Source organism: Rhinopithecus bieti, unplaced genomic scaffold (genome assembly GCF_001698545.2).
Source record: "Rhinopithecus bieti isolate Rb0 unplaced genomic scaffold, ASM169854v2 scaffold_1853, whole genome shotgun sequence".
Classification (NCBI taxonomy): domain Eukaryota; kingdom Metazoa; phylum Chordata; class Mammalia; order Primates; family Cercopithecidae; genus Rhinopithecus; species Rhinopithecus bieti.
The window spans coordinates 1,624,914-1,649,209 of NW_016804151.1; the positions used below are offsets into that span (position 1 = coordinate 1,624,914).

General features: G+C 32.9%; 1 protein-coding gene across 1 annotated transcript in view; it reads left to right on the plus strand.

Annotated features, from left to right (window-relative positions):
* SUCO (SUN domain containing ossification factor) overlaps positions 1-24,296 on the plus strand; it is a 79,556-nt gene that overhangs the window by 37,302 nt on the left and 17,958 nt on the right. The window contains exons 7-17 of the mRNA XM_017866867.1: positions 478-545; positions 6,527-6,634; positions 8,141-8,246; positions 10,201-10,221; positions 10,426-10,481; positions 10,965-11,056; positions 11,864-11,929; positions 17,116-17,184; positions 17,965-18,055; positions 20,880-22,046; positions 23,102-23,189. Of these exons, the coding sequence (XP_017722356.1) occupies positions 478-545; positions 6,527-6,634; positions 8,141-8,246; positions 10,201-10,221; positions 10,426-10,481; positions 10,965-11,056; positions 11,864-11,929; positions 17,116-17,184; positions 17,965-18,055; positions 20,880-22,046; positions 23,102-23,189 (1,932 nt within the window). The remainder of the gene's footprint in view (positions 1-477; positions 546-6,526; positions 6,635-8,140; positions 8,247-10,200; positions 10,222-10,425; positions 10,482-10,964; positions 11,057-11,863; positions 11,930-17,115; positions 17,185-17,964; positions 18,056-20,879; positions 22,047-23,101; positions 23,190-24,296) is intronic.

A 24,296-nucleotide genomic window follows, 5' to 3' on the forward strand; every position in this document is an offset into this window, starting at 1 on the left:
TAAAATTTTATATATATAGGAAATTAATGACTTTTAAAAATATAGGCATTTGTTTACTGGGAACTATATTTTAATGTGAGATATTTTCCTTATTCACTAACAAAAGCAGAATATGCTTTTCAAAACATTATCTTGTATGAATTCTTATTTATATTGACTGATACATTTTACCCTGCCTTTTTTAACTTTTAAAACCCGTATGAAATTTTAAAAAGGAAATAACTAAAATATTATTTTTTTCTTTAAAGTAACAGGCATTGAATTTTAAATGTACTGTCATAACACTAATTTAATGCTGTAGCCATGAATGGTGAATCTTAGCCACTTTTATGCTTTTTTCCCAAGTGAGTGTTTTAAAGTCTTAGGTGTGTACTTAAGATCTAAAAATACAGAAGTCCTAGAAAACTTTAAAGTTAAAATAAATACTTTCTTCATTATTCCTAAAGTAATTTGTTTCCTTTCCTCTTTTTAAAATAGAGCACATCTGCTATTCTTATAGAAAATATGGATCTTTATATGTTGAATCCTTGCAGCACTAAAATTTGGTGAGTAATAGACAGTTTTAAAGAGTACATTCTACATATATATGCATATTATGTTAAGTTTTTGGATTAGGGTTAATCATTTAATAAGCATTTATGATTGATTAGTGCTGATACTATGCAAAACTGAGACAAAATGCCTTCCTTTCCTTTTGAGGAGGTCACAGAAAGAAAAAAGTGACAGACCTGGTTAAACAATTATGAAATGGTATAAGACAGTACATTTAAAATTCAATGCCTGTTACTTTAAAGAAAAAAATAATATTTTAGTTATTTCCTTTTTAAAATTTCATACGGGTTTTAAAAGTTAAAAAAGGCAGGGTAAAATGTATCAGTCAATATAAATAAGAATTCATACAAGATACTGTTGAAAGGGTGTTATTGAAAGAGTGATGATGTGTAACTGGAAGAGGAGATGAGAGAAGGCTTCCTGGAAGAGGTAATTCCTGAGCTGAACCTTGAAGGATTAATAGGAAGTGGCAGATGAATGAGTCAGAAGTATTCAGGAACTGTAAGAATAAGGGGGTAGTGCTGAAAAGGAATATGTTTCTTCTGGGTGACTGTTAGGTATTACAAGAAGAAAGGTGCTATGAGAGTAGGGGTGGAACATAAGCCTGGAGCATTCATTTATCTATAAGTAGGCCATTCGGTGCTATGTATACCCAACTTAAACATTTTTGAACTTAAAGACCATGAAGTACAGTATTTGATTTAAGTAAGGAAGTGACATGATCTCACTGGCATTTTAGGAAGACTTGTCCTCAAAGGGTGGCCTACAGAATGCAATTGTAAGCATGGTTTGGAACCTATTGTCATAACCTGGATGAGAAATAAGGACTATAATTAAGACATAGGCAAGTTGGATTCAGAGGAGAGGAATATATCTGAAAGAGGTTTATGGCAGATAAAATTGGCAGCTCTTGGTTGGTATTTGGATGTGAAGAAGAGAGAGGCACCCAGGAAATTTCCCAGAATTTTGGCTTCACTGCTTGGATCTATGACTGTGCCATTAATTAAGCATATAGGAAAAGGAAAAGATATATGGGGGAGATTAATGTGATATACTAACAGTTCTATTAGATTACTTGATTTTATTGCAGAAAGCAGCTGTTTGAAAAAGAATTGAGGAAAACCACCATCTTGTTGATTTACTAGATTGAATGAGTTAATGAATTAATGAATGAATAAAAAATATATATTTTTTAATTTAAGAAGACACTCTTTAAACCTTAAAATAATGCTTATTCTTTTCTACTCTTGGCTTTCATTTCTTTTGGAAATGTGCACGTTTAGATTCAACTTGAAAATGAATCATACTATTTAAGGGGAGGGGGAGTAAGGGATGGATTTTGAAAACTTAATTTTTCCTTATGCCATTCAATTTGTAAATTGAATTGAAGAAATGATTATTTGAGATCATAATCAAAATATTTTGAGGTTTTTGTTTTATTTGTAAAAGCCTCTATTGTCGGTGACAAATTTTTTTGCTCAAAAATTTTGTATTTCAAGCAAGGCCATGCTGGGATGAAGTCATATGAAGCAGTCATTTTTTTATTATGGTTTGCAGAATGAGTGATTATAGCTACTCATTTGTATTTTAATGTTTCTGCCAGACAGCATGTATGGTATATGTTGTATAATGACACATTTCAGTCAACGATGGACTGCATGTATGAAGGTAGTCCCGTAGGTTATAATACCATATTTTTACTATGCCTTTTCTATGTTTAGCCATACAAATACTTAACATTGTGTTACAGTTGCCCACAATACTTAATACAGCAACATGCTCTACAAGTATGTAGCCTAGGAGCAATAGTTGTATAGCCTAGATGTATAAATAACTATACCATCTAGGTTGTGTAAGTACACTCTGTGATTGCGACAAAACAACTGCTGATGCATTTCTCAGATGTATCCCTGTTGTTAAGTGATACATGATTATATTTATGTTTGTAGGTATATATTTACTGTATATATTACTTTTTGCACATTCATGTATGTGGCTTTTCATTGTGTGATTCAAGAGCCTCAGAACGTCTTTAACTGATTTCACCTGGTTTAAGTAGATTCTCCCCAACCCCATCTAAGGGAACAGTAAGACCACACTCTCTAACAGTAGCTTTATAGGTCGTAACATCTGAAAGAGTGAATTTGTATGCCTCATCCTCTTCAGAAGTGTCTTCACTGTTACCGCCCCGTTGTTTTTTCTTTTAAATTTTAGAATTATCTTAAGTGCTATAAAAAATGCTGACATTTCCATTGGAATTGTATCAACTCTGTAGATGAATTTTGGGTTAAGTGACATTTTAGAATACCGAGTCTTCGTATTCTTTCATGTTTTGATTTGATATTTGTTGAGTACCTGTTATGCCGCTGATACTAGAAAAACATTTTTTCACAACATAAACTGAGATCTCTGTTGCCATGGCACTTGTATCCTAGAGAGGTGTCAGTCCCTGATCACTAACGAGATTGAGCATATCTTCATGTGTCAGAGATTTCTCCCTGCCCTGAAGTTATGAAGATATTATTTCGTGTATTTCCTAGAATTTAAAACCTTTGCACTTTATATTAGGTTTTTATTCTCCTGAAATTGTTTATAGTTTTATATTATTTATGGTATACAGGAAGGGTTCATTCCTTCTTCCGATTTTTTTCTGTTTAGATAGTTGTTTATTCAGTGGTTTACATGTTCCCCTCTGATTTCGAATGCAGCCTTTATTGTTAAGTTCCGTTATATACATTTTATTTTTTTGTATTCTCTGCTCTCTTTCATTGGTCGATTTACCATTACCTGCAATGACACCACTTAGCTTTGTAGCTCTTAATATCTGATAAGGCAAGTTTTGTACTTCAGGACTCACTCGGCTATTCTTCTGCTTCTGGTTTTTCTTATAAATGTTAGACTTTTGGCCAGGCGCGGTGGCTCACACTTCTAATCCCAGAACTTTTGAGAGGCTGAGGTGGGTGGATCACCTGAGGTCAGGAGTTTGAGACCAGCCTGGCCAACATGGCGAAACCTCATCTCTACTAAAAATACAAAAAAATTAGCTGGGTGTGGTGGCAGTCACCTGTAATTCCAGCTACTCGGGAGGCTGAGGCAGGAGAATTGCTTGAACTCAGGAGGTGGAGGTTTCAGTGAGTCGAGATTGTGCCGTTGCACTCCAGCCTGGGCATCAAGAGTGAAACTCCGTCTCAAAAAAAAAAAATCAGTAAAAAAATAAATCTTAGACTTTCCCTTTTGAATTCCTTGAATGTCATATGGGAATTTTGTTTGGAATTTTATTGAATCTTTAAATGACTTTCAGATACTGAGGTTTTGTATCCATAAACAGGGCATATCTTTCTTTGTTGTCTTTAATGTCTTTCAATAAAGTTATTTTTTAAAAAATTTCCATAAAAGCATTACATATCTTTTGTTAATTTTCTTCCTGGGTAGCTTTTTAAAAAATCTTGTTTTGTTACTATTGTAAATGATATCTCTTTAAAATTACGTTTTGTTGTATACAATTATGCAGTTTTTACATATGGATCTTGTATCGGACTACCTTCTTATATTGCCTTATTTTCTAGTAATTAATATGCAGATTCTTCAGTGGTTTCTATGGAGAATTAGACCTTCTCTACCAATTTTTTTTCCATTAAAAAATTTCTGATCCTTTTTATTACATGTTACTTTTGTAATTTTTTTTTGAGACAGAGTCTCGCTCTGTTGCCCAGGCTGGAGTGCAGTGGCACAGTCTCAGCTCACTGCAGCTTCCACCTCCTGTGTTTAAGCGATTCTCCTGCCTCAGCCTCCCAAGTAGCTTGGATTACAGGCACCCGCCACCACGCCTGGCTAATTTTTGCATTTTTAGTAGAGATGGGGTTTCACCAAGTTGGCCAGGCTGGTCTTGAACTCCTCACCTCAAGTAGTCTGCCCGCCTCAGCCTCCCAAAGTAATGGGATTACAGGCGNTTACATATCTTTTGTTAATTTTCTTCCTGGGTAGCTTTTAAAAAATCTTGTTTTGTTACTATTGTAAATGATATCTCTTTAAAATTACGTTTTGTTGTATACAATTATGCAGTTTTACATATGGATCTTGTATCGGACTACCTTCTTATATTGCCTTATTTTCTAGTAATTAATATGCAGATTCTTCAGTGGTTTCTATGGAGAATTAGACCTTCTCTACCAATTTTTTTTCCATTAAAAAATTTCTGATCCTTTTATTACATGTTACTTTTGTAATTTTTTTTTGAGACAGAGTCTCGCTCTGTTGCCCAGGCTGGAGTGCAGTGGCACAGTCTCAGCTCACTGCAGCTTCCACCTCCTGTGTTTAAGCGATTCTCCTGCCTCAGCCTCCCAAGTAGCTTGGATTACAGGCACCCGCCACCACGCCTGGCTAATTTTGCATTTTAGTAGAGATGGGGTTTCACCAAGTTGGCCAGGCTGGTCTTGAACTCCTCACCTCAAGTAGTCTGCCCGCCTCAGCCTCCCAAAGTAATGGGATTACAGGCGTGAGCCACTGCACCCAGCCAATACATTTTACTTTTTTAGTCATAACATGCTGGCTAGATAGACCCTTGAGAACTAATAAACATGACTGAGCTTAGGATACAGTCTCTGATAAATGGCCATACGCCCAGCTACATCTTGGGAAAAAATGTGAAGTAGTCAATTAGTGTTTATTGATTTATTCTATGAAACGGCGATAATATCCCTTGCAATTTGGTTGTAAGAATTAAATCAAAGGATGGGTAAAAATCGTAAAACATGGTATCTGATCCAGAGTAAGCATTCAGCAGGTGTTAGTTACCTCTCTTCATGAGCCTTTCTCTGAAACCTGATTTTGTTTTTTAACCATGTCCTGGGACTTAAGTCTGTTGCTCTCCAAGATTAAACACTATCTTAATTATAATGCTTTTGATTTATTTAGCATTTGTCTTTCTATAAATCTCCTTTGATATATTAATTTATCAAAGCAGTGATTAGAGTGTTAGATATCATGGGTATTTATTTTCCCCCAATGCTGTGCTATATTCAGTTTTATGCACATGGAACCATACTTTTAATTTTTTCCTAAGCAGCAGTATTTTTGACATCTTTCCATGTTAATAAATGTAAATCTTAGCATCATTAAAAAAAAAAAGAGCTTTATTGAGGTATAGTTGACATACAGTAAATTGCATGTACAATAAACTACATGTCAAAGTGTATAATTTGGTAAGTTTTGACATTTATGTATCTGAAACCATCACCACAATAAAGATAACAAACATCCATCATTCCCAAAAGTTTCATCATACCTCTTTGTAATTTTCTTGCAAACTCTCTTCCCCCACAGCAATTACAGATCTGCTTTCTGTTACTGTAAATTAGTTTACAGTCTCTAGATTTTTATGTAAATGAAATAATAGGTTTTAGTACCAGTTTTAATGGCTGCTTAGTATTTCATTGTCTGGATGAACCATAATTTGTTAATTCTCTTTGCTAAATATTTAAGTTGATTTCCCTCCCCTGCTCTTACAGACTCTGTGTGCTTCAGTATAGCAAAATATATATACAAAGGTGGACATCTGAAGCTTTGAATCCTTAAATTTCTAAGAACTAAATCGAAGACTATGATAACTTTTTAAGACAATGTATATGCCAAACTGTCCTCCAGACTAGTCATTTTACACCATCACTGTCTGTTCTTAGGAAAGTCATCCCTTCTCCAAGAATGAGTGTTATCTAAAAAAAGAATCTTTTAAAAAATATGATGGAGCAAAATCAATATTGTTTTATTTACAGGTTTTTTTTTTTTTTTTTGCCCCACTAATGATATCCTTGGCAAGTATTTAAAGATGTTTCGTATAGACAACTCAGGCTACATACCTTCTTTAACATTTTAATGAACAACTTTTCATGGTAGTCTAATTTATGGAAACTGTTAATGCCACATTTAGTATGAACTGTTGATTGGTTTAAGTAATTGTCTTTTGTTCTTTTTGAAGGTTTGTTATTGAACTTTGTGAACCAATTCAAGTAAAGCAGCTTGATATTGCAAATTATGAATTATTTTCTTCTACTCCTAAAGATTTTCTGGTTTCTATCAGTGACAGGTAAATTCTAAAGCTGTTTCTGTAGGGTCTATGTTGGATCTGTGAAATAAAACAAAAAAGTGGGTCACTATTTTGACTTCAGTCCGTTTATTTTTTAAAGGTCAGTTTGTAATAGCGATAATACGACTGTATTGTAGGCTCTTGTTAATCACTTACCTTTTACTTTGATTAGCTCATATGATGCTTTAAACATAACCATATGATATTATACTCATAGTGTGGGGAAACAGAAAAGGCGAGCTTAAGTAGCTTGCCCAGGTCACATGACTTGTGAGTTTGAGAACCAAGATTCAGAACTACAACTCTGACTTCAGAGTCCTCACTTTCAGTCATTATGCTCTCTTGCTTCTAAACATTTCTTTTAAAAGTTATTAAAAACATACATGTATAGGTGCTTTATTTTATATTATGAGGTATATTTTTATTAAAATATATTCTAAAACTTTTTTTATACATGTGTGATTATAAAAGAAACAAACGTGAGGAATTTGGAATAGAACTGCATTTTGTCAACCAGAGATGGCCCTTATTAGCATTTTAATATATTTCTTCCAGTCTTTACTATGCACTTATTTATTAATTCTATAAAATATTTACTTTTACATCCTGGAAATACTCTCATCTTTTACACATATCATTTTTAATGTGTACATGTTATTTTTTGTTAAACAGAGGTGTTAAATCATTTCATAAATACTTTTTGAGTATCCACGATATGCCATGTAGGATGCTGTTTATTTATGGCACTGTTGTTTTGTCATTGGTCATTAAGGGTTTTCCTTGATGTTTCTTCCTCCGCCTCACATTCAGCATTGCATATATACAGTTTTTGAAATTGGTTCTCAAGACTTCTTGAGAATTCTGTCTGTTATCCTGCCACTACCCTTGCTCAGATCACTTCCTTTTCTCTCAGCTGCAATTTTCTTATATGTCAAATGAACATACACAGCTCTGATAAGTAAAGTGTATTTTTTTTAATGTGGTGAGAGGGCTCATTATTTTGAGGAGTTCTTATAATGTTTCAGTAAACAGATACAATAGTTTTAGACTTTTATATTAGATATTAAATTCCCCTTTAAAAGGAAACAGATATGTCAAACTCAGATGTGGTTTTAAAAGTTTTTTCTTCCCATTCTCTTTCCACCAGTACTTGTATTTATACTTTACATTATTACACACATGTCAGTATGTAAAGAGTTGTGCCACCTTCTTCCAAGACAGTCTCTTGGTGACTTTCTGTTCTAAAACCTCCTCCCAAACCCCAAGAAGTGGCACTGGTTTTACTTTTGTTAATGGAGTGATTTTCAAGGCATTCTTTCCTAGTAAAGAGAAACCTGTCAGTTTAGTTGGAAAAGAAAATGTATTTATTAAATGTATGTATTTATGTATTAAACTGTTAAGTCAGCATGTTCACCTGGAAAGGAAAAAAATTATATTTTGAAAATATGATGGAACCTCTCAATATGTGGTTTATAATTTTTAAAAAACATTTTTTATATTTTGTAGATATCCAACAAATAAGTGGATTAAGCTGGGTACTTTTCATGGTAGAGATGAGCGGAATGTACAGAGTTTCCCTTTAGATGAGCAGATGTATGCAAAATATGTCAAGGTAAAATATGTGTGTTATTCACACTTTATACACCTCATCTTTTTAGAAATCAGAAAAATTAAGAAATAGACTACACTATACCACTTAATAGATAATTCTTACTTGGGTATATTATTTCATGAGTGAAATATTGCTACATTTCCTTTTGTATTGCTGGAATCCTAGGCCAGCTTTTTGTTATTTATGACTCTGATAAAATTCCAAATTATAACTATTTAAGTTTTTTGAGTCTTTATGCAAAATGTCGTCTTCATAGTGTATTTCTTTCTATTTTGAAACTGAAATCATTGCTGGTAAGTGAAGTCTTTAAAGCAGGTGTAATTTCTTATTAGACTCTGATTCTTGGATCATTTCATCTTTAATGTCCACTTACTTGGCATTGTTACAGCTTTTGTCTTTTTCTTTGTATAACCAAATGAAATATTCTGTGTCCAAGTACCAGTTTCAAATAAAACAGAGTTTTAAACACTGATGTTCTGTATTTCCACTGCTGCTTCTACCAGCTAATCAAGTAAAATTACCACTTCTGAATTGGGTTAGACAAAATAGGGAAAGTTCTTACTCCTTCCTTCCCTCTTTTTTTTTCTTTAAAATTATAGCCATATCTTAAAGTACTATTGATTTAATATTATGACATTTTTGGAATGGCAGCAGTTCTAATTTCTGTCCTTTCTTCTTTAAATGTGAGAACTTACAGCTACCTAATTTTGTCTTCTGTGATTTTACCATCTCTTTTTAAAGCATGTTTTAAATTGACTGCTGTTAATAGGTAAACTTGTAGTATTCTTAATCTCATTATAAAATGCTAAATTCTATTTTAAAATACAGTGGATATTCTCAGTTAATAATTCAATAAAATTATTCAAAAAAATTAAGAATGTTTTCAATTCCTTTTAAAATGGGTACTGAAACAATTAATGACTTTATACAGTACACTTTCTTCACTGTGAAGAGGCAAAAACGTTAAAAAATCATTTGCTAGGTGATAAAATCGTATTTAATTTTGCAAGTAAAGTAAGACGAACTCAAATGAATAATTTTAAAGGAGATTATTCTTTGGCTACCATCTACCTTTTGTTAATATGGAAGGGATATTTATTGGAACACATAGAAAATGCCTTATAAAACTTTCCACCTTCTTCCTTTTGTGGTGGGAGATTATAGAGCATTTTAAATATTAGTTTTATAAAAAACCCTCTTTGGTAGAATTGAGTCTAAAAGCAAGAAACATTTACTTACAACTCATGAAAAGCAGGGAAAATTACTTTCTGATTTTCGTTTTATGGTAATAATGTTATGTAAGGTTTTACCTGGATTTTCCTTATCCTAAAAGAGCTACACCCAAATCTACTACTTTTTAATAGCATACATTTGAAAGACCAATTGATATATATCTTCCACTTCTGTAAGTTGTACTTGAAATAACATAGCATACCAAAAATTCATGCTTTCCCTGAAATAAGTTATATATAATACTATACAAGTATAAATATAATTTTATAATGGACTGTTATCAATATGTATATGTGTACAATATATATGTATATGTGCATATATATCAGTAAATTCCTATATGATATATACTTGATACATGTCTGTAATACTTAAAGTAAAAGATTGTTTCTAGATACTGTTTATTAATTGCTTTTAGAATGCTTTCTATCTAACAGTTATATAAAATAACAGCAATGGCTTGCAGATCAGTTAACTTATAACCTTAAAGTTAATTTATTTCATTGCAGTCATTTAGATTATACTCTCAGGTTGTGATGGCAAAAATTTAAATCATTGCTTTTATTTCTGCAAGGAATTAAGAATACTACAGTGTTATCCATCACATGACATTGCTTTCTATACTTTATACAACATAATTTACAAATATTTAAAGTTGCTTATTGCATGATGTCTAGACTTTGGAACTGATTTCTTTTTCTTTTCCATTCTCTTGCTTCAGATGTTCATCAAGTACATAAAGGTTAGCAACCTTCTCTTTTGCACTATTAAATAACAGGACATGGCATATTAATGCATTACAAAAACTTTACAATTATTGATTTTGGGGAAAATGAGGACTTTATAGAAATGTTTAGAAATGTTATAATGAAAAAAGTGAGTATATTGTTAGATAATCTTACATGCTGTCTGCTGGCTTCCCATTTTATGTGCTTTTATTCTTTAGGTTGAGTTGGTATCACATTTTGGATCAGAGCACTTTTGTCCATTAAGCCTTATAAGGTAATGCAGAACAAAATACATTTATTGAGTGCTTTTTAAAAAATTGATATACAAAATTTTCGATATATTTAAAGTGAAGAAATAATTTTCTCTTACGTTAGTTAATACCATGGAAATAAAACTGCGAAACTTTCTTTTGAATGCATTTTGGAAAATGTCAAAATACCCTCTTTAAAATTAACCTCATTTTGTATATTTGTTTTAACTTGCTTGCTATTTTGCTATGATGATATTACACAGAAACATTTTAGACTGATATAAAAACTCATCCATTATATTTCTAAATGCCTTAAATAGGTTAGTGTTACATTTTAATTGAAATTGTAGATGACTGAAATGTAAGGAACAGCCATTATTTTTAAGTCCAAAAGCCAGTGGCCCTCAAAATATGACCAAAGTTGATGTTTGTCATTTATTGTGAAGAGATTTGTCTTAATGAGTGTTTTGTTTTGGAAGTCTTTAATGAAATTGTTGTTTATATAGGGTATTTGGCACTAGCATGGTGGAAGAATATGAAGAAATTGCTGATTCCCAGTATCACTCAGAACGCCAGGAACTATTTGATGAGGACTATGGTAAGTGACATCAAACAGATGACTGTTAGGTATATTTTTTTTTACTTTTTAAAAATCAAATAGTAATGGGGGAGTATAGATTACTTAAATCAATATGACTGTTGTCTTCAGGCTTTTGTTTTGTTGCTTTTAACTCTAATCAACTTTTACTTAAATCTGTTTTCTAATATGATTGCTTTGTAATCGTATTGCTTTCCAAGTTTATCAGTTATTTGTAACTGAAATTCCCTTCTATAACATTAATAGTATAAATTATGATTATATCCCTATGCCAGGGCCAAAAATCTGTTAAACTCACAAGATACTGAAACAGTAGAAATGAGCTTTAATTCCTTTGATTTCCCATAAGCCTAAGAGCAAGCACATTTTGGCCTCCTGCGAGCCATTGAGAAATCATGTGACTCTACAGAGGTGGAGGAAAGTTTTATGACACTCTCCATTTCCAATTTAAGTCCTTGTTTTAAGATGTCTTATACTATTGTTTGAACAATCTAAATTTTCTCAAGAGTGAAATGAAGACATTGACTAAGAGTTGGTAAAGTATATTGAAAACTTGAATAAAAAAGTCTTATAAATGTGGTTAAAATTCTGGTAAGCATTACAGTTATTTTCCTTGGTTTATATTTGTTTGTTAAATGGTTTCTTAATCTTACGTGCTTTTTGTGAACATGTTTTAAATATATGATTCATATTTATTATAAAATGTTTTAAATATTAGCTGACTTTGACAGCACAATAATTTGAGCTTTTAAATACGTTATGGGAGCTAGATCTCAGCATAATTACTTTTGTTTTCTTTTTAAACAGATTATCCACTGGATTATAATACTGGAGAGGATAAATCCTCAAAAAATCTTCTTGGTTCTGCTACAAGTGAGTATTTTGAGGATTTTCTCTTCAGTCTACTAAAGCATTTCTCAACTTTTTCATTCTGATACACATGGACATTTTGTCATGGTATGGTTGAGGAGACGTCTCCCAGTATTGAACTTTGAGTTGAAATAAAAGATACTGTCTTTTGAAAAGTATTTTTGTAGAAATGCGATAAGAAGAATATATGAAAAGAAGGAGGAGAGAGACAAAAGCAAGCATAATAAAGGTGTTTCTTCTACTCTAATTAGGCACTCACATTTTGGGGCAAATTCCTTATAGTGAAGAAAGGGCTATGGATTTTCTTGGGGGAAGAATTATTAAAACAGCCATACAACAGTTAATCTATAAATATGGTTAGTTTGCCATTTAGTTACAAAATACAAAGGGTGCTCCTACCATGATAATAATGAATACCAATAAGAATACTAGTAATAATATACTCTTTGTAAACTAAGAAACAGTGAATAAGATATACTAGTGGTTTAGTTTGTTGTTATTCCAAAATATAATCCCAACCTAGTGGTAGGCTCACTAAGGAGACTACTGGAAAGACCATTACCCAACTGGCACTTTATTTTTCATGGTTAGATCCTATGTAGGTATATTTCAATGATGTTTTGATTATTTCTGAAAATGTAAAATTAACTAGAAGTAGTTTTCTTTTATTTGAAAATTATTAATTTAATAAAACAAATCTTGGTAAAATAGAAGACTAGTTGATTGTGCTTGTCACTTTTTGCTCTTAGTGAATTGAATTGCTTGAATTCCAATGTCAGTGTGAACATTGAGTTTATAACTTTTTTAGATATTCAACCAGTAATCTAAATACTTAAGTTGATGTTTTGTGTAGCCACAGTATATGGAGTTAAAATCACCTCTTTCATCTCTCCTTTTAGCCTTTTCTTTCCTTCCTTTTCTTTTCTTTTTTTTCTTTCTTGCCTTCTTCCCCTCCATAGAAGAGTAAAGACTTAAGTGGACTTTCTAGGGAATGGGAAAAGAGTGTTAAAAATACCTGTAGAAGGAAAATCTTTCGTGATTACAAAGTAATATTCAACTTTGTTACATATCAGTTCAGTGTATTTTGTTTTACTTTATTGCTAGGCTTCTGACTTTCTAGATATTAGTGATTACTTTTAAATAGGATTCCTAGCTATCCAGTTACTGATGTAAAAGTAAGTCTCATTCACTGCTATGTGATGTAATTTTTTAGGAGTAAAAGAAATGTCTTATCTGTCTGGATATTAATATTTTTGTTTCCCTTAATTTGCATTCTGTATGTTACATAGTAGTCATTATTCTGTCATTTATGTAGCTCAGTAAGTTGAATTAGCTATTTCCTGGGGTCAGAAAATATTATTTTCTGTAATCAATTAATTACAGATAGAATCTTGTTTAGATACTTCTGTTTGGATTTTTCTCCTTGAAGGTGTATCAGTTAATTTTCCTTTTACAGAACTCTGGGAGGGCAAGATTATCTTCCAGTGTTCTAGGCATTGAAAGAATTTATACAGAGAAATAAGATGGGTAGGAGGATGTCAGCTGAGTCTCTAAAATGAGATTTAAAATGATCTCCACCTCCTGAAGTTTTAGAACAAGAGAGGCAGTAAGAGCTGAGTGGTAAGTTTTGTTACAAAACTTTATAGACATGGCCTAACACTACCGCCTTCTGTATCTGTTTCCTTCTACTCTTCTCTGAAGAGTTTGGGACTGAATTAGCTATAGCCTCCAAGGTGGTATAACTTGAAGAAGTAAATAATAAAGTGGAATCAGAACTTAAGGAGTTCTGATTCAGAGAACTGGTCTTTGGCACAAGAATGTCTGAGTTTGACTATAATCATCACTGCTTTCTGAATTAACTTGAAATTAGCTCATTTTGAAAGTAGTTTTTTTTTCTTGTTTTTAATGTGTACATAGTATCCACAAGCTAGAATTCTTTGTCTTTAATCTTAATAGAAACTCCTTTTTCTTTTTGCTATCAAGTAGTTAGTAGTTATAGGAAATATGTCACCGGAATACTTTGCCACTGCTGAGAGTTGGATATCAAAGAGCATGCGCACTGCATATTTAAACATTCTTGATATTATATAATTTACTTAACTGCTAAAAAGGGAGAAGCTGTTATCTTAGAGCAGCATTCTTGGCTTTGTGTGTGTGCCTTCCTGATTCTTTTGTTTATGTTCCTGAACTAAAACATTTAAATCTGTCACATCAACAAGATTTCTCCATATCACTCTGATTTTCTTGTTCTTTGTCATGTGAATTTGCCAGACCTCTGCCTGCTTTGATATTGGCGCAGGTCTGCCTTTGCTCTTAAATATGTGTTTTTTGTTTCTGTTAAAATCACTATATTTGCTAAAGGGAGATAGGTGCATGTGCATGTTTAAGAGAAAATGTAGTTTTTACTTTTTAAGTCAAAGTGTTTTTTTTGTGGAAAAAATGTAGATCCTAGAAGGACCATTTTCCTAGAAAATGTGGGCATGCTTCATAGGTAGTACACATAGGAAGAAGTCTTTTTTTGTTGGTTTATCTTCTGTTGTATCATATAAACTCTTCAACTTCAGCAACCTGGACAAATGTTTATTTTCTTTATCAAAAAGAGCCATTGGAGCACTGAAGACTGAGTAAATAATACGGAGATATTTGATCTTTAGGACCAAATAATAGGAGTATTTTATTCCTAAAGGAATGAGGTGGGATGAATAAGTTGCCCAATTCAAAAATTCAAAAGTTGACTAATCTGGGAGAAATTAGGGACTTTTATCTCTAGTTTGGCAATTATATTCAAAGATGTTATTTTAGTCTATTCTGAAGGTTTTTTAATGGCCAGATAATCATGATGTATACAGACTATCATGTGTTTGTATACAAATTGAACATAGAATAGAATATTCACAATTCTGCTTTCTCTCAAAAAAGATACATTAGGCAATGTTCTGTAAACATGGGGAAATTATTTTAGGTTAAATGGACTGAGAAGAAATTTGCTACATTTTGCTTTTGTTACCAGGTTTCCTGAAATGATGATAATAAATAATAATTTAAAAGGGTGAATAGAAGGATCTTCTTTATTGTAGGTACTGGTGTTAAAATTTAGGTTCAGAAATAACACTGTAAGGCTGCTTTTGTTACACAGATACATTGTCTTCTTGAATTGTTTAATAATGAATGTCAAAAAATTTGAAATCTCAGATAAGATCTCACTTTGAAACACAAAGTATATAAACTGTTGATTGCACAATTTGAGTTTTGTGAAGCAGTCGGTTTTGACTATAGGTGACAGTGTAGGTGGGGGATCATAAATAATATTGCAGTATTGGTTGGCATTATAAAGGGTGTATGAGGAAATAACAGTTTCCATTCCAGACTTCATCTTGGTTTGTGAGGGACTATAGAGTTTCCATTTTTGTTATCTCATACTGCAGCATCTCTTTAGCTTAAGTAAGAATCAAGGCCACTTCTGTTTATCAGTTTGCCAGGTCAAAGGACAATATTAAAAATGTTATTTAAGCATTTTGAAATGGCAAATATCGAACCTTTGTGTGTTACACTGATGATTAGAAACGACATACCACTACTTTGTTGACTTTCAGCGTATACACTTACAATTTTGTGAAGATCAACATTATAGCTGATTCCTAGCTATCATTTTAAAACAGTTTAAAATCTGCTACTACTTTCTCCCATCCTAAAGCATATATTTACAGGATGAGCTCCAGGCAGCACTCTGGTTTACTTGCAACCTTCCTAATGTAGTAGATTTTTCTCTCTTAGATCCTTTTCTACTTTTCACATCTCTGGTTTTCATTGAAAAAGTGATGAATACTCTGTGGATCGCTTTTAGGAAAGGAGATTAAGACAGAAATAATGTATGATGATTAATATGTAGCTCCTGCCAGATCTTATTAGTATTTTAATAGTAGGAGTACCTGATACCAAAGAATTAAATTCTAGTGGAATTTCAAAGGTTAGATTGGGAATGAAAAGTTAATTTCACTTGAAATTACATCACATTACTGGAAGGAAGGTCTTCTATTCCCAGTACCAGTGTTTTATGGAGTTCTGATATTTTGTTATGCTCATGTATAAATATATCTATGTAGATATTGAGGTTTGTACCACTTTTTCATGTAAATACCCTCCTCAAAAAGAGAAGTAGGGTTAGCAGGTATGCAGATTGCTTTTTTACAACACTTTGTTTTTTTATGACCTTGACTTTTCATTAATCTGCCCCATCCCTGGCCCCAACCAATTAACTAAAGAATTTGTATGCTTTATGATTTAAAAAGATTGCAGTTTTGGCCAATGAGTTTTTTAAAGTCATCAAAGAGATTTGATTATATGCAATATCAATTTAGAATTTAACCATATTACTATACATAAGATAGGCTAATCGTTGAAAATATTTTCTGCTTTTTTTGGATAATCTCTGTTTTGTTTACCTGTGATAATCACATAATGTAGGAAAAGCGTTTGCTTTTTTATTTTAAACTGTAGAGAATTTTAAAGAAAATAGGTTTTCTGTAAAATAAGAATTTTGATCATCACATTTTCTCACTGTCCCAGTACAGACTATATGTTGAGTTATACTTGAATTTATAATATGCTGAAGACAAGTGTTTTGGTAAAGTGTCTAGGGAAGTTTTACAAGAAAAGTATATTTATGGCCGGGCACAGTGGTTTACAGCTGTAATCCTAGCACTTTGAGATGCTGAGGTGGGCAGATTTCCTGAGCTCGGGAGTTCGAGACCAGCCTGGGCAACACAGTGAAACCCTGTCTCTACTAAAATACAAAATATTAGCTGGGCGTGGTGGCATGTGCCTGTAGTCCCAGCTACTCGGGAGGCTGAGGCAGGGGAATTGCTTGAACCTGGGAGGCAGTGGTTGCAGTGAGTCGAGATTGCTCCATTGCACTCCAGCCTGGGCGACAGAGCAAGACTCCGTCTTCAAAAAGAAAACTATATTTAAATATAAAATTCCTTTTGAACATAAAAATTTAGATACATGCTTTACACTTTTGGCTAAAATTTATTTGTGTCCTTTATTGGACTTCAGTTGTGAGGTAAATACAAAAGTAACCAGTCAAAAAATGCAAAAGATCATTCTAAATGATTTTTTGACTATCTGATATTAATTTATATTAGAATATTTAGGTATTTGGTATTTTTTCTGATTGAATTTTGTTTTAGATGCCATTCTAAATATGGTGAATATTGCTGCTAATATTCTGGGAGCAAAAACTGAAGACCTGACAGAAGGTACCTAATCATTTTATGGGTCTTTTAAATAGCTGGTACTCCAGGGGTCCTTATGTTTAGGAAAATCAAGTAATGAGTTAAGAAAATTTGATTTTTTACGTTTAGAAATATAGAAATAATTCAGAGGAACTTACCAATCTTTATTATTCATTGTTTATTTGAATTTCACACTTCTTTTTTATAAAAGGATACTGTCTATATAAAACTTATGAATTTGCTTTTTGACTTCTCCTGGCTCTAATATTAATAACAATGATTTTATTTATTATATCTTTGCTGAGATTTTGATGTCCTAATGGTACTTCAAGTATATTATTCTTTCATGTGTTAAATAGCTACTTGATTTACAAAGCCATCTTTTCCTTAGAGAGTGGCAAATAAGAATATTATTGGCAAGAAGAAACAGTCTTGCTCTTTTGTTTTTTTAAAAATGCTTAGATCCAGGTGAACACTTAAAATGACTCATTTATTTCCTCTCATTCTCTTCAACAACTCTTTCAGTATCTAGAAGGCATATTAATCACATAAGGTTACACAACATTCATAGTCATCTGACTTGATTTAATTATCTGAGAAATTGAGAAACAATATATATTACTTGTCGTGATCTTATATGATCATTTCTTCCTAAAAGAACTTTGATTTTTTAAGAAAAGTCTGCAGTAGCAAACCAATTTGGCTTTTTTCTTCTCTTCCAAGAAATTTATTTGTTTTAGTAAAATATTTTCATGGTACAGCTTTTAAAATTGAACTCAACATTGGGCATCTTTCTTAAAATAGGAAATAAAAGTATATCTGAGAATGCCACTGCCACAGCTGCACCTAAAATGCCTGAATCAACTCCTGTTTCAACTCCTGTTCCATCTCCTGAGTAAGTTATAATGTGATATTAAATAGAATTTTATTGCAATGCAGAGCTAAGTATATTAGTATAAAAAAAGGAACTTGTAATTTGTGTATGAAATGATTACCTGTAGAGATCTCTGAATCATAGGATAGACATTCTGTGGCCACTTAGAAAATCTTTGAGTTGCTTCTTCCCATTAGTGTACATGCATACTGGGAATATAATTCAGATCAAACTTTTTTTGGGGGGGGTATTATATATTACTTTCATTATTCACAACAGTGACTCTTTTCCATATTGCAAATAGTTGACCTTACTCTACAAGTATAGACTTGAAGACAAATTTTAAAGGCCCCCCCCTTTTTTTTTATTAAGTTCAAGTTTAAAAGCATTGATCTGTGGTATCCCTAGAAAGCTACCAAAATACGTAGAGCAGTGGTTCTTGAATAATGTGTTTGCCACACAGCAAGCTCTTAACTGTTCCGTTTCTCTGAATCATGTAGGCCTTTCCCCAGGTTGCGGTGGGGCCACTTTGGGCAGAGATATAGCTAAATAGGTAATAGATATAATATATACTCATTTTTTGTCTTTTCTGCCAGAGGTGGTTACTTTGTTGGTACCTCTACTTCTTATCTATAATAAATAATAAGTTTATAATGATTTGGATAATCAGGTAGTTATTGTAGACTTAATTTATATATATTTCATTAGATACACTCCCTGTACAACTTTGCAAGTCTTTTATCTTAGAACAACTCTACTTAAGAGTATAAGATATTTGAATATGAACCGCTTAGTTCAAGATAGTATGTAATGAGACCTGCAGTGGGTATGCTTTGAACTGCAATTCCTGAGAACTATACTATTTCAAAAATGAGATTTTGATGCTTTGAAAGGCATAGTGAGAAAATTATATTATCCTGTGTTAATCCTGAAAATTACTGGAGATATTTATTGGGTGATTAGAGAGAAAATATAGCATATGTGTTATTGATTCCTAAAAGGACCTAAGAAATCTATTGAGGATAGAGACATTCTTGGTGTTTCTAATTATGTGGAGCTGTAATTGCTGTTCCTGATTTGGTAACTAGGTTTCTTCAGTTAACAACACACTATGTCATATTTTTCAAAACTAAATAAAACTAATTTGGTTATATATATATATGTATACATTTTAATACACATACATATATGCACAAGTAGATAGGAATATTTGTTGAAAGCTATAGTCACAGGCCATTGGAGCAGTTTTATTTTCCGTATTAGTTTTAATAGATATCTTTCCATAATTTTTTATTCAGTATTTCTTCATGTTTGTCTTAAATTCTTTTTAATGCTTTTAAAGCAATCTTTTGAAGCAAATACATGAAAATGAAGGAATCCATGATAGGATGTCACTGTTAAAGTTATGGAAAGCCAACTTACTTTCTTTCCTAGGTTTTAGTAAGATTTGCCATGTGAATTTGAGAAAAAATTTTTAAAGTATATTTCTAATTACAGTTTTTTACCAAATTCAATCTAATTTTCTCTCTCCCCTTCTTCAAACATTACTTCTTTTACTGTCATAAATTATTTGATAGAAAAGCAATATATTACTTGAATATGTAAGAAATATTATTAGAGACTAAATATCTATGGCTATAAATACCTTTTTATTTACCGAAGTGTAGTCTAATTATGTTTTAATTTGGTCCATTTTAATTTGGTTTTACTACCAAAATGAAAGTCTACCTCATAGATACTGTCTATTTTATTACTTTCTTCTGTCTTTCCTATTGTGACATTAGTGTCTCTTTGAAGACATTTCCTGGCATGCTTAGTGATTTTTCAGAATGGGAAAATGTGTGTTTGAGTGTAATTATTTTTGGTATTTAAATTACCATATTTTTTCATATTGGACCTTTTATGTATAAGGCTACACCCAGTAATTAGCTATCTTTATCTTGGAAGGAATCACAAGCATTATAATTTATAACACTGTCCCCATAAGCTTCATCCCCCCCACTCTCCTGTATGCCACATATATACTCCACAGCCTCAAAATGGGATAGAATATGAATAGTGGTGCTAGTAGTTTAATAACAGCACTATTAGCGTATCATAAGCCAGAATTGTTATTAAAGTGGTTAAGTATTTGGCTTTTAATAATAGAAGATTAGCCTAGATGATAGCAAAATTATTTTAAGGAGGGAGATAATGTTTCTTGTCCTTAAAGCAGATAATCCTATGTGTGTAGGGGTGTGTGTGTGTGTGTGTGTGTGTGTGTGTGTGTGTGTGTGTGTTTAATGCTGCATTGGAGTTCCTCAAATCATTCTTAGAAAAATTATGTTTGAGAAATCTAGCTGCCTTTTGAAAATAGGGTATTCAAGTACAAAGTGCACTCATAAATATTAAGAATCCTAGATTTTAGTTCTAGCTTTGGACCTTGTTTAAGCTAGCTTATTAAGCTAGCTCTTAGTTGACTTACTTTCTGATGTATGAGGGATAGTGAAGCTTGTAAAGATTCAGTGAGTATTTGTGAGAGGAAAGGTACACTATACATTCAGTGAATGGAAGTATTCACTTAGAAACAATTCTTAAACAGATTAAAAGAAAGCAAGTTTGATATGGTAAATATGGTGGTTTGAGTCGTCTGGCTAGTCACTTGATTGTAGTATTTCTGTTATTTCTGAGCAGTATTTGTTTTATAATAAAATGTTTTGAAGGTGGAAAATTTATCCAAAAACAACTTACATTTCTTCTGTATTTCCAACCTTTAATCTTATGTATGGATACATTTATTTTTCTTAAACATATTTCAACTTTAGACTTCTAAGTAAGTGATTTATAATTATGTATGTATTTCTAGGTATGTAACCACTGAAGTACACACACATGACATGGAGCTGTCAACACCAGATACTCCAAAAGAGAGTCCCATTGTACAATTAGTTCAAGAGGAGGAAGAGGAGGCAAGTCCATCCACAGTGACCCTTCTGGGCAGCGGTGAACAGGAAGATGAGTCATCACCCTGGTTTGAGTCAGAGACACAAATATTTTGCAGTGAACTGACCACAATTTGTTGTATTTCTAGTTTTTCGGAATATATATATAAATGGTGTTCAGTTAGAGTTGCTCTTTATTGGCAGCGCAGCAGAACTGCTTTGAGTAAAGGAAAAGATTATCTTGTGTCAGCTCAACCACCCTTACTACTTCCTGCAGAATCAGGAGATATTTCAGTATTGCAACCTCTGAGTGGAGAATTGGAAAATAAGAATATAGAAAGGGAAGCTGAAACTGTTGTTCTTGGTGATTTAAGTAGTAGTATGCACCAAGATGACTTGGTGAATCACACTGTAGACGCAGTTGAACTTGAACCAAGCCATTCTCAAACTCTTTCTCAGTCTCTTCTTTTAGATATTACCCCAGAAATCAATCCTTTGCCTAAAATAGAAGTATCTGAATCTGTTGAATATGAGGCAGGACATATACCATCACAAGTGATTCCCCAAGATAGTTCTGTTGAGATTGATAATGAAGCAGAACAGAAGTCTGAGAGCTTTAGTTCTATAGAGAAACCATCTGTTACCTATGAAACAAATAAAGTTAATGAGGTAATGGATAATATTATAAAAGAAGATGTGAACTCCATGCAAATTTTCACAAAACTGTCTGAAACAATAGTGCCACCAATAAATACAGCCACTGTACCCGACAATGAAGATGGGGAAGCCAAAATGCATGTAGCTGACACAGCAAAGCAAACTTTGATTTCTGTTGTGGATTCTTCTTCATTACCTGAAGTAAAAGAAGAAGAACAGTCTCCAGAAGATGCCCTTTTGAGAGGGTTACAGAGGACAGCTACAGATTTTTATGCTGAATTGCAAAATTCGACAGATCTAGGATATGCTAATGGAAATCTTGTACATGGATCAAACCAAAAGGAGTCAGTATTTATGAGACTTAATAATCGTATTAAAGCCTTAGAAGTTAACATGTCTCTCAGTGGTCGCTATCTGGAGGAGCTTAGCCAAAGGTAAGCTTTATTATGAATTAGCACAGTCAGCTTCACACAGTGAGTTAAGTAGCATAGAGTATGTATGACCTGTGATTACAGAAGGAGAGGATTTAATTATCTCATGGTATAATAGAAGTAAGCACAATTTTAGCGAGAGAGAAAGAAAGCTACTTGAATGCTGATCAGTGACTTAATTAATTTTTTGTTTTTAATTTTAAAAGTACTTCCCAGTGACAAGACACTTTTATTAGGCTGACAACAAGTTTGAATTATCTATACTCACTTTCACCTTTTTTCTGTTGCTTAACTTTAGCCACTTTTTCTGCTTGATTCCCAGAGAGCTCGTGGAAAAAATGATAGTATCTAGAGACCTTAAAGGTTTTAGTGGAATTTAACCAGGTATCGCTTAAGAGTTTAGATAAGTGAAGACAGGGATGGACTGAACTGGATAACTGGGCACATTTGCAGTTTGCCCTCTTTTTAAACAGGTCTCGGCATCCTAGTTCTACTTGTAATAATTTCTGCTTTTAAGTGCCAGAGACAGTGCCAGTTCATTAAGACATCAGGCGTGGCTTTTTAAACCTGTTTATTCTTTTTTTATCCTTTGTGTGTTCATAGTCTGTCCTTAGGGCTTCTCTACCAACATTTTACAAACATCTAGGCACAAGTGTCCAGAGTTCCTGAAACACCACCTTTTCTTACACCTCTGATATTGAAATGCCACTAATAAGGTGTCACTAAGGCAGTCTTATATCTGAAGTAGGAAATTTTTCTAATCCATACATAGAATTAATTGGCTAATCGTGTGTGTGTGTTCATGTGTGACATGCTCACTTAGCTACCCCATACCTGCTCTTACTTTTCCCTACCTCCATCTTCATCCCAAGGGAACCACAGAAATTACTAAATTTTACATAGCAAGAGATACATAGAATTGTATTGCATAGGCCTGAATAAGAGTCACTTTAAGAAAAATAGATTTGTCTCATATATCAAAATCAGAAGTATGTTTCCATTACTAAGTGGAATAAATAAGAAATTAAAGCTAATTTAAACCAATTCTTACTCCATAGGTACCGAAAACAAATGGAAGAAATGCAAAAGGCTTTCAATAAAACAATTGTAAAACTTCAGAATACTTCAAGAATAGCAGAGGAGCAGGTTAGTCTTCTTCAGCCCTTATTTACTTTTTATATAAATTTCCACTGAATTCTATAGGATCTCACTGGTAAAGGATAAGTATTGTAGTTTCACTTTTTCCCCCTGCTAGCTGGTGTTTAAGCCTCTTATATTAATATGATGTCATGTTTGGAAAGTTACATAGCTATTAGCATCATTATCTTCTCTAGAGAAAGTTTTCTTATTTATTTTTTTTAATTATACTTTTAAGTTCTAGGGTACATGTGCACAACGTGCAAGTTTGTTACATATGTATACATGTGACATGTTGGTGTGCTGCACACATTAACTCATCATTTACCTTAGGTATATCTCCTAATGCTGTCTCTCCCCGCTTCCCCCACCACACGACAGGCCCCAGTGTGTGATGTTCCCCACCCTGTGTCCAAGTGTTCTCGTTCAGTTCCCACCTATGAGTGAGAACATGCGGTGTTTGGTTTTCTGTCCTTGTGATAGTTTGCTCAGAATGATGGTTTCCAACTTTATCCATGTCCCTACAAAGGACATGAACTCATCCTTTTTTATGACTGCGTAGTATTCCATGTGTGCCACGTTTTCTTAAACCAGTCTATTGTTGATGGACATTTGGGTTGGTTCCACTTCTTTGCTATTGTGAATAGTGCCGCAATAAACATACATGTGCGTGTGTCTTTATAGCAGCATGATTTATAATCCTTTGGGTATATACCCAGTGATGGGATGGCTGGATCAAATGGTATTTCTAGTTCTAGACCCTTGAGGAATCACCACACTGTCTTCCATAATGGAAGTTTACAGTTCCACCAACAGTGTAAAAGTGTTCCTGTTTCTCCACATCCTCTCCAGCACCTGTTGTTTCCTGACATTTTAATGATTGCCATTCTAACTGGTGTGAGATGGTATCTCATTGTGGTTTTGATTTGCATTTCTCTGATGGTGAGTCATGATGAGCATTTTTTCATGTGTCTGTTGGCTGCATAAATATCTTCTTTTGAGAAGTGTCTGTTCATATCCTTTGCCTACTTTTTGATGGGATTGTTTGATTTTTTTCTTGTAAATTTAAGTTGTTTGTAGATTCTGGATATTAGCCCTTTGTCAGATGGGTAGATT